Here is an 11,379-nt window from a genome sequence, read left to right on the forward strand (position 1 = left end):
CTGCCCTAAACTATGCATGACAAAGGAATGTGTCTTCATATAGCAGACAGCAGCATGAGACAGAACAGTAAAAATATAAACAGAAGGACAAGCAGTAGTAACTAACAATTTGCCAATAATTAATGTTGCATCATTAAACCGGTATGGGTGAAACTCTTGGCGGGGGGGGCGGGAAGGGGCTGCTGGAGAGGAAGCATGGAGAAACTTCACCTCATTCACTATGGAGTGCTGGATTTAGAACACTACATTCCAGGAGCAGAATATTCTCATTGGAGTCTGGCTAATCTTTGACAAATACACTGACAGTAATTCAGCTCTAGAACTTACCATGTAATAATAGATCTCGAAACAATCCTGTCATTGCTGTTACAATCAATCAACACCCACTCAATGCATTTTCACCTTGCTGTTCAGTTCATCGGGGCAAGAGACAGATCCAATTAACTGGAGAATGCACAATTTTAAAATATTATTTCTCTAGTGTTTTGGCATCATTGACATATCATTTTATAATGTTTGGGCATTGATAGTTCCAGTATTTAAGAGTAAAATGTTAATGTATTTGATTCACTGAAACCAATACTGAAGTGGTGTGAAAAATCATTGGTTATGTTAGTCATTGCTGAGAATCACTATTGATTTTGATGAGAAACATAGGGCAGGCCATAAGGTGGACTTGCTATTTTCAGGGAATCTTTTCCGCATCTGTCTGAGCAAGCAGTAAATAACCCTTATTCTTTTGCACTCTAAATACTATAATAACTGTCAGCTTGTGTGACATGTTCCAGGCTGTCGTAGGGCTTGAACGTACTACAAGCCATGGGCTGGGAAGTGGGAGTGCCAGCAATAGAACCAAAGTGGTACTTTTTCCCCAGAAGGAAAAAGACAGACTTAGGGGACCTAACCTTGAACCAATGAAACTGCTAGAATGGGGGTTGGAAAAGATCTGTACTGCGAGAAACCATTAAAAGGCTGAATGCTGATGACCAGCAGTTAATTTCCTCTGTTCAAGAAGGGAAATAGGGATAATCCAGGAAACTATAGTCTGGTGAGTCTCCTGTTGGTGGTTGGGAAGCTGTTGGAGAGAATTCTTAGGATTTATGCACATTTGGGACAGTCAACATGGCTTTGTGTGGGGCAGATCATGCCTTACTAACTTGATTGAATTTTTTGATGAGGTGACAAAGGTGATCAATGAGGGCAGAGCAGTGGATGTTCTCTACATAGACTTTAATAGGGCTTTTGACAAGGTTCATTCTGGTAGGCTCATCCAGAAGATTAAGATGAATGGGATACACAGTGACTTGGCTGCTTGGCTTCAGAATTGGCTTGCCCACGGAAGGCAGAGGGTAGTGGTGAAAGGGTGTTTTTCTGGCTGAAGGTCTGTGACTTGTGGCGTTCTGCAGGGATCTGTATTGGGACCTCTGTTCATGATATACAGAAGAGACTTGGATGAAAATGGAGATGGGTGGGTTAGTAAGTTTGCGGACGATACAAAGATTGGAGTTTTGGAGAGTGTAGAAGGTTGACAAAGGATACAACGGGATACAGATCAGTTGCAGATAGAGGCAAAAAATGACAGATGGGGTTTAATCTGGCTAAGTATGAGATGTTGCACTTTGGGAGATCAAATATTAAGGAAAGGTATACAGTTAATGTGTGGACCCTGGACAGCATTGATGTGCAGAGAGATCTTGGGGTTCAAGTCTATAGTCCTCTGAAAGTTGGTAAGGGGAGTAAAGAAGGTGTATGGCATGTTTGCCTTTATCAGTCAGGGAATTGAGTACAAGAGTCAGGATCTCATGTTGCAGGTTTATAAGACTGGTTAGGCCGTACTTAGAGTTTGCATTCAATTCTGGTTGCCACATTACAGGAAGGATGCAGAGGCTTTGGAGAGAGTGTAGAAGAGGTTTACCAGGATGCTGTCTGGATTAGAGGGTTTGAGCTATCAGGAGAGGCTAGCTGTTTTCTCTGGAGTGGTGGAGGCTGAGGGGAGACTTGATAGAAGTCTATAAAATTATGAGATGCAGAGACAGGGTTGACGGTAGCAATCTTTTCCACAGAGTTGAAATGTCTATACAAGGGGTCATACATTTAAAGTGAGAGGGGGCAAGTTTTTTATGCAGAGAGTGGTAGGAGTCTGGAATGCGCTGCCAAGGATGGTGGTATAGGCAGGTACGTTAGAGATGTTTGTGGGATTTTTAGATAAGCACATGAATATGAAATGGAGGGATATGGGCAGGGAGAAAGGATGGGTTTAATTTTTTTGTCATGTTCAGCACATCATGGCCCAAAGAGCTCATTCCTGTGCAGTACTGTTCTGTGTTCTAAAAGTGCATGAGCAGACTGCTACTTAAAGCTGAAGTTGTCATTGTCTTACCAAACCGTAGGGCTGCTCTCTTATTAGAGAGAGATAACTGGTGGCTACTTAACCTCAGGTTCACCACCCCCAAGGTAAGGGGAGAGGCTGAGGAGAGTCCTTCATGATAACCTTAGTAAGTGCAGGAGGTGAACCTGTGCTACTGGCATCAGGGCAGCACGGTGCCCTGCAGCAGCAGGGACCCAGTTTCAATTCCATCCTTGGTGACTGTGTGGAGTTTGCACGTTCTCTATGTTTGTGTGGATTTCCTCTAGATGCTCCGGTTTCCTCCCACAGGTTAGGTGGATTGGCCAAGCTGAATTGCTAATGGTGTCCAGGGATGTGTAGGCTAGGTAGGTTAGCCATGGGAAATATGGGGTTACAGGGATAGGGTGGCAGGGGGTTGGATTGAGGTGGGATTCTTTTTGGAGAGTTGGTGTGGATTTGATGGGCTGAATGGCCTGCTTCCACACTGTTGGGATTCTATGATCACTCTGCATCGCAAACCAGCCATCCAGCCAAGCCAAGCAGTTTTCAGGATAATTTTCACTGACTGTAAAATGTGGAGAACAAATAAAGTGTCAGGAGGCAACAAAGTATAGGTGAAAAGGAAAATCTTTAGGATGTTTCTGAAGGGTAAAACCTGGGAGACAGAGATCCTTGTGAGAATTCTGAGACAGGACTGGCTAAATAGTGGAGTGAGAGGGTGAGATATGACTAGGAAGTTGAGAGACTAGGAAAGATGGCCCTGAACTATAGAAGTAAAGACAACCTTGAAGTTGATATTCTATGGGTTATTATTTCAATACAATTAAAATATTTAAAAATATTTGGTATCAATATTGCCCCCATTAGTGAGTTGCTACAATCTAGAATGAACAATCTGAAGGCATACAATAGGGCAGATTTTAATGATAAAGTAAACATTTGCTCCAATGAAACTTTAAGCCAACTTCTGGAATGTGCACAGGCATGGAAGAATGCTGAAAGCACAGGTTAATTTCGGTAAGTGTATACAGTTAAAGTATGCTGAAACTGCAATCAGTGCAAAATTAATTGAATTGATGGACCTACACTCTTCTGGTGCCAGCTTGTTGGATGAACTAATTGTGTATTCACTTCAAATGCTTCGCCCTGATTAACATCCAACGATAACAATATTAGTTTGCATAATGAAAAATAACATTTTTAGAATAGAATAGAATCCCTACAGTGTGGAAACAGGCCCTTCGGCCCAACAAGTCCACACCGACCCTCAGTGCATCCCACCCAGACCCATCTAAGCTACACATCCCTGAACACTACGGGCAATTTAGCATGGCCAATCCACCTAACCTGCACATGTTTGGACTGTGGGAGGAAACCGGAGCACCCGGAGGAAACCCACGCAGACACAGGGAGAACGTGCAAACTCCACACAGACAGACACCCGAGGCTGGAATCGAACCTGGGTCCCTGGTGCTGTGAGGCAGCAGTGCTAACCACCGTGCCACCATGCCGCCCTTTTTACAAAGGTTTTATATAAATAAAATATTTATGATCTAATTATAATTGATTTTATTATCTTAAAAAAAACTAAAAGCTAAGGAAAAAGCGTTGTAACGCTATGTGAATACGTCAATGTGATAGGCTACTTGCTCACTGACGTTACAACTGGAATACGGCAGATGAATCTCTTGGCACTAGATTTTTGGCACAAGGAAAACAAGAGATATGTGCCACGTAAATCACTAGCTTTATGCTGACAGCTTTCTGCGAGGTTAGACACTGGCATAAGTTCATTGATGACAAACCCTGAACTAACAACAGGAACTAACAAAGAGGAATTGGATATATGGTTGGAAAAGGAATAATTTTGTAAGGCTGTGGTCGATGATCAGGGAAGTGGAACCAATTGAATAGACTTTTCAAACAACACGCACGATTGACCGAATAGTCCCTTTTTAAACTGTATGATTATGCAGTGCCTTACGTGGGCAGTCCATTATAAGTGAAGATATGGGAATTTATTGTCAATAAGTCACTAGGAAGAATCTGGATATATAGGATTTTTAAGAAACCTTTATGTAGTCATTCTTTTCCGCTTAGATGGAGTTTGGACTCATATCCTTTACCCTCCCGCACCTGATCCACCTGTTGTGAATTTCCATCACGTTTCTGTTTTAATTTATGATTTCCAGTTTTCCAAACTTATCCTTTCGGTGATTGCAACAAAAATTTTGCCCAATTCGTCTTTTCTTTTAAAAACCGAAAGAACTGCGGATGCTGTAAATCAGCAACAAAAACAGGAATTGCTGGAAAAGCTCAGCAGGTCTGGCAGCATCTCTGAAGAAAAAAAAATCAGAGTTAACGTTTCGGGTCCGGTGACCCTTCCTCAGCACCGTATTTTAATCGTTTTTCTCGGGGCGTTTTAACAAAGTTGACGCACGACAAAAAAAACTCCCAAATTGGAATCAAACCACCTGCAACTGGGCTGGATCTGCATCTTAAGTGCTGAAAACTGCAGCGCGCAGAAGACGGGATAAGAAGGGGCATTTGTGTTTCTTTGGGTCGGCCCGTGGACAAAGTGGGCCGAATGGCCCCCTCAACAGCGCTGCATCATTTCTACGGTTGTAGTCTTTTTGACTCCCTCCGGAACAGGAGGAAGGAGGTGGAGAGACTACAACTCCCAGAAAGCGCCGCGGCGGCTAGCCGCGGACTACAGCTCCCAGAAGATTGTTTCAGAGATAGCAGGAACTGCAGATGCTGGAGAATCTGAGATAACAAGGTGTAGAGCTGGATGAACGCAGCAGGCCAAGCAGCATCAGAGGAGCAGGAAAGCTGACCCTTGAAGGGTCTAAGCCCGAAACCTCAGCCTTCCTGCTCCTCTGATGCTGCTTGGCCTGCTGTGTTCATCCGCTCTACACCTTGTTATCTCAGCTCCCAGAAGATACTGCGCTCAGGCGTCGGTGGCAGCACATGCGCGGTGCTTATAAAAATGGGGGGAAGGGGGTGTGTGTGATCAGCAGGTGCTGGCGTCGGCTTCTCACTCGGACCGGTGGAGGTTGTTATCCATCCAGCCATGTCGGAGATCGATCAAGAGCCGGAGCTGGGCTTTCGGAGACGAAGCACCCAGGACGCATTGAGTAAGGAGCCGCATTTAACCATCGTGTCACCACCTTAACTCGCTCCCTTCGGGCGGCTGCTGCTCGTGTTTTGTCTGGGCGCTGACAGCTGCTCCTCACCCTCCCCATCGAAACCTGCCGGCTTTCCAGGCTGCTGTCAGAACGGCTTGTCTGTAGCTATTTCAAATCGTTTCTCATCTTTTAACTCAGTCCTTTTGGGACCCTGAGATTTAAATTTTATCCGTAACAGTGCTGTGAGAAATATTTTAAAGAGAGCTGCGCAGGTGTTTGACAGTGAGCAGTTTTTTGGACAAAAGAAATGGGCATGTGGGTGCAAGCGGCTCTACTGTTTTCAAAGAGCGAGCACAAGCAGATGGGCTGAAATAGTCATCTTCTGTGCTGGAAGCTTCTATAATTCTGTGACTGAAGTTCTTAATGATTGCAAACCGAGAGGACACCGTTTTAGTTTTTTTTTTCAAAGGTCAGAAGGAATAGGGTGGGGAAGATTAAAGTTGTGATGTGGGGTGAACTGCCTGAAAGCATGAAAGAAACAGATTAAATAACTGCTTTCAAAGAGGAACTGGATAACTACTCACAGGGGAAAGTTTTTTTTTCAGGCAACTGGGGCAAAGGCACACGTAGAATTAATTGGATGTCTCTGTCAAGTAGTTTTTTTTTGTTGTATAATACAATAATAAGATCTCACTAATTAATGTTAATTAATATTAATCAGTGTCAGTCTGCATCCTTACACTAGCTATGTTCTATGCTTGTTCTTGATACAACTGTGACTGAACTTATTATGTAAAGCTTAACATTTGAGATGCTACATGTAGCTTTATGAAGCAGGTTTGAATCGTTTCACACAAAGGTGCTACTGAAACTTAGATTTGTTTTTACTTCAGCCATATTCTCTAGAAAAGTTTGGTAGGACTGACTCTTCTGAATTTCTAAAGAGCTTGCCATATTGGATTTGAAAGATCAATTGTGTCTTTTTTTTTCTTCTGCATGCTGCCAGACCTGACTTTCCTATGCAAACAAGAGTAAACTGTTCTGCCATTCAATTAGATTATGGCTGATCTGACTCCATATATCTACCATTGGCCCAAATCTCTTTTAATGTATTTTGCTTAACTAAAATTTATCTATCTCCAGTTTAAACTGAACAGCTGATCCATGCATTCATTGGTGTTTCCATAGAATCCTTAGTATGGCAACAGGCAATTTGGCCCAACAAATCTACCCCAACTCTCCAAACAGCATCCTACCTAGCACCCTGCACCCCCCCCGCCCCCCCCCCCAAAAAAAATCCCTGTTACCCTGCATTTCCCATGGCTAATTCACCTAACCTACATACCACTTAGTCACTATGGGAAATTTAGCATGGCCAGTCCACCTAATCTACACACTTTTGGACTATGGGAGGAAACCCACACAGACGTGAGGAGAATGTGCAAATTCCACAATCTCACGAGACTGGAAAGGATGTGGGTCCCTGGTGCTTTGAAGAGCGGTTCCAACCACTGAGCTGCTGTGCTGCACCTGTTTGTGGGAGAGTTCCAAACAGCTACCACCCTTTGTTTATAGAAGTGTTTCTAACATCTTTCCTAAATGATCTGGCCCTAACTTTCAGATTATGCCCCCAGTTTTAAAATCCTCAAGTGGAAGTAGTGCATCTTCAGCTACCCTGTCTTCTTCTCGACTTTGTTCAGATGACCCCTTTAACTTCTAAGTTCTAGATAAAACAGGCTTACTTTGTATCATTGCTCCTCAAACTTAACCCCTGAAATCCAGATATCATTGTTGTAAACCTACACTGTCCCTTCCCCCTGGCTAATTTATCGTTCTTAGAGTGGGGGCCCATATTTGTTCATAGTACTCCAAGTGGGGTCTAACTAGGATTCTGTATAACTGCAGCATAACTTCTGCATCCTTGTACCCCAGTCCTCTAGAAATAAAGGCAGCATTCCATTGGCTTTTCTTGATCACTTTCTCCACCTGTTTGACGTTTTAAAGATCTGTGCGCTTGAACCCCTTAATCTCTTTGGACATCCACTGTTAAACTTAATATCTAGAAAGTTCCTTGATCAATCCTTTTTCAATCCAAAATGAATAATCTCATACTTGTGTTGAACTTGATCTGCACTCTTTTGGTCCATTCACTTCACCTATCAATTTTTTTTTAGTTTTATGCTATCGTCTTCACCTATCTGCAATGCTACCTAACTTTTGTCATTAGCAAGTTTGGATATATGACTTTCATCTAAGTTGTTAATAATTGAGGGCCTAACAAAGATTCATGTGGGATACCCAGGTTACATCCTACCTATGAGTACCTACCCATTAACCCTACTTTCAGTCACCTGCCGCTTGGCCAATTTCCTAGCCTTTTCAATAATTTGCCTTCCATTCTGTGGGTTTCTACCTCCAGAGTCTCATATGTCAGACATTATCAAATGACTTCTGGAAGGCCATCTAAACAACATCCATAGACATTCCTATGTCACCTTTTCAAAAAAGTTCAATAAAGCTTGTCAAGCATGACCTACCTGTTACTACCTAGCACGTTGTTTTTATTTCAGACCTCCATCTACTGTGTTTTGCTTTTATTGAGGTGACATGGTGGCTCAGTGGTTAGCACTGCTGCCTCAGCGCTAGGGACCCAGATTCAATTCTACCCTCGGGTGACTGTGTGGAGTTTGCACATTCTCCCTGTGTCTGTGTGGGTTTCCTCCAGGTGTTCTGGTTTTCTCCCATAGTCCAAAGATGTGCGGTTTGGGCAAATTGGCATGGCTTGGTCATTGGGAATGCAGCGTTACAGGGATTGTGTGTGGCTAGGTCTGGGTGGGATGCTCTTTGGAGAGTTGGTGTGGACTTAATGGGCTAAGTACCACACTCTCTAGGTATTCTGTGATTTGAGCTGTACTGCTTTGTTCACTTGGATAATTTAGTATTTGGAAACAATGCTTTTTTTTAAAGCATAACGGTTTCAGGGTGATTTTTAGTTGTTTTCAGTGCAGACATATGCTGTTTGATTCAATCTGTAACAAGCAAAATGCTTGTTCTTGGCTGATTCTAGTTTCTCCTACCAGCATTTTGCCTTGTGCTCTATAACGTGTATCTTGTTTCAACCATGCACGTAGAATCCCTAAACTTGCATTGTGAATGGGATACCCTACAAAGACAAATGAACCATGAACACTTTGTTCCACTGAAATCTTACTGCTGTAATGTTATACTTTGATTCCTCCGTGCATATTAGCTAATATTCCTACTTTGTAGGCTGCATGTTTTGTAAGGCAGAAAGTTGCCTCCCCTCCTTATCAGTTCTTGGTCCACCAACTCTTCAAATTTTAAGGTTGCGCGGTGACTCAGTGGTTAGCACTGCTGCTTCACAGTGCCAGGGACCCGGGTTCAATTCCACCCTCGGGCAACTATGTGTGTAGTTAGCACGTTTTCCCTGTGTCTGCATGGGTTTCCTCCAGATGCTGTGGTTAACTCCCATAGTCCAAAGATGTGCAGGTTAGGTGGATTGGCCATTCTAAACTGCCCCATAGTGCCCAGGGGTGTTTAATTAGGTGGGTTAGACATGGAAAATAAGGGGTCTGGGTGGGATGCTCTTCAGAGGGGTGGTGTGGACTTGTTGGGCAGAAATGGCCTGTTAACACTCTGGATTCTGATATATTCAAATGCCTACGTTGCCTTGGGTCTCTGACTGCAGCCTCCTAAATTCAGTGCTAATTGGCCTCTTGAGTATCTCTTATTGCCTTCACCCCTCTTCATGACCAAGCCTTCAACTGCCTGGGTCTGGAGTGCTGGAACCCCCTCCCTTTAAACCCCTGTACCACCATTCTCTCAGTTCCTTTTGTTCCTCAAAGCTGACTTTTTCTTTGGGGTTTCAATCATCCAACCTTTTTAGCTTTGTGCAGTGCTTCATTAAAGATGGTGTGTGCAAGTTTTGTGGAAGGAAGGGCTCAGTTGGTAGTCTGCTTATCTTGGAAATAAAGGGGCAGTGTTGCTGTCTCTAAATTTTGATTAGATCATGCAACTTGGAGATGACACTTTTTTGCTTATAAGTTGCTCTTGTGAATGGGAACAAGCAGTGAGATGTTTGTAGTTTCAGAGAGGTATTTGCTTTTAAATATAATCTTTTGTGCTTATTAAAATCTTTTTGATGTTCTCCTACATAAAACAAAATATAGGTAAATTTTAGAATGAGAACTAAACAGCACCGGAAACCATTCAGCCTGTGTGTAACCATAAAGGTTATAATGAACTGCCTAATAAGTACCTGTTTTTAAACTAAAATTTATTGTATGAGGAAGTATATATTTAAGACAAAATTAATCAAAGAACATGTCTATGGCATAGTGAAAGGGTTTCAGAAACTCAGTAATTTGGGTGGTAGAGTTTGAGGACCCAATATATCAAATGGAAAGCAAAGATGGAGAATCTTTATTAGATAAATGAGTTGCAGACAGATTTTCACAAGCCTGTGGAATAAGAAAGGAGGAATCCTGAATGTGGGATAACTCCTTCAGTGATTGGAAGAAAAGTAAATGATTTGTGTGGAGCACCAGTAATTCTGGTAAAATAGTTCAGGTTTTCTTCTATCTTGTACAGGAATGCATGTGGTGTGGGTAAAGTTGGAATGTCTTAAATTGCAAATTCTGTTCTTGACTTTGATTTAGATGGAACTGGCTCACTGAGGAGGGTTGTTAGATTTTTAGGCCAATTTCTTTATTTCTCTTGGGTAGCACAATGGCTGAATATTCTAAATGATACTTGACAAAACTTTGTCCAAGGTAAATACGCCTTGTGCAACACACACACCAAATAATATACACCATTTTTATTCAAAATTGCTTTCAAATTGATATTTTTGTGATAATTCCATACCCCCAAATTATTTGCACTCATTTTTCATCTGATTTGTTGGGAGTCATTCTGTATTTTACGTCGTATTTGATTATGCAACAGCATTGTTTCAAATTTGAATGGAAACTCCACTCTGTTGGGAGCACTTAGTGGCCTCGTTTGGAAAGTGGGACTGCCTTCCTGAAGGGAAACAGTGATCGCGATGTGGATGGTTTCTTTATTTTTATTTTCCAATAACGTGTTCACAGGTGAACAGCTAGGGAATGTTAATACAATAACTTGCTTTTGAATGGCACCCTTTTGCAATCTCCATGTCCCCTGTACTTCACAGTTAATACTGTACTTTACACTGTAGGAAACATGGCAACCAGTTTGCATGCATAACAAGCTCCAACAACCTACAGTGTTATAATAATCAGAATCTACACTGATTATTGAGGATCAGTATTGGACAGGGCATGAGGGTTAACTCAATTTGTTCAATTTATTGCCATCTAGAAAGATGGTACTTCTGACTGTGGGATGTCAGACTGAATTTTGTGCTAGAGTGCCTGGAGACAGATTTGAGTTCAGTTCTGACTGAGGCAAGAACACTAACAACTGAGCTGTAGCTGATCATAATGGTCAACATTTCACTTGTGCTTGCGTTAGAGAACTCTTGAGTCAGCAACTGGATATTTGTAAAATACTCTTATGTTTATGAACTAGTGTGAGCTACAGTCACCTCATCCTTATTCCCCAATCCTGCAGATAGGATTTAATTGAGGTTTTATATTTGTGTGAGCCAAGTAATTTTAGGATTCTGTTAAGAATAACAAAAGTACTGAGTTTGTGAGGAGTGAAGAGAAGTCTGTTTTTGCAGCTTTCATGGGAGAGGAAATGGTAACCAAAGAAGGAGAGAAATTTCCAAGGATTCCAGCAGCAGTATGCTGTGAGGACCAATATCTCTCCTAATATTTTTGTCAGAGTAAAAGCAACATGTCTATATTTAAGACAACAAGGTGCAGGGCTGGATGAACACAGCAGGCCAAGCAGCAT

At 42.3% G+C, this 11,379-nt stretch overlaps 1 protein-coding gene across 1 annotated transcript in view; it reads left to right on the forward strand.

The window, feature by feature from the left end:
* The first annotated feature begins 5,336 nt into the window (after positions 1–5,336).
* cax1 (cation/H+ exchanger protein 1) overlaps positions 5,337–11,379 on the forward strand; it is a 48,436-nt gene continuing 42,393 nt past the window's right edge. Inside the window, exon 1 of the mRNA XM_048610073.1 lies at positions 5,337–5,484. Coding sequence (XP_048466030.1) covers positions 5,421–5,484 — 64 coding nt within the window. The 5' untranslated portion in view covers positions 5,337–5,420. The remainder of the gene's footprint in view (positions 5,485–11,379) is intronic.

Source organism: Rhincodon typus, chromosome 22, assembly GCF_021869965.1.
Source record: "Rhincodon typus isolate 14 chromosome 22, sRhiTyp1.1, whole genome shotgun sequence".
Lineage (NCBI taxonomy): Eukaryota > Metazoa > Chordata > Chondrichthyes > Orectolobiformes > Rhincodontidae > Rhincodon > Rhincodon typus.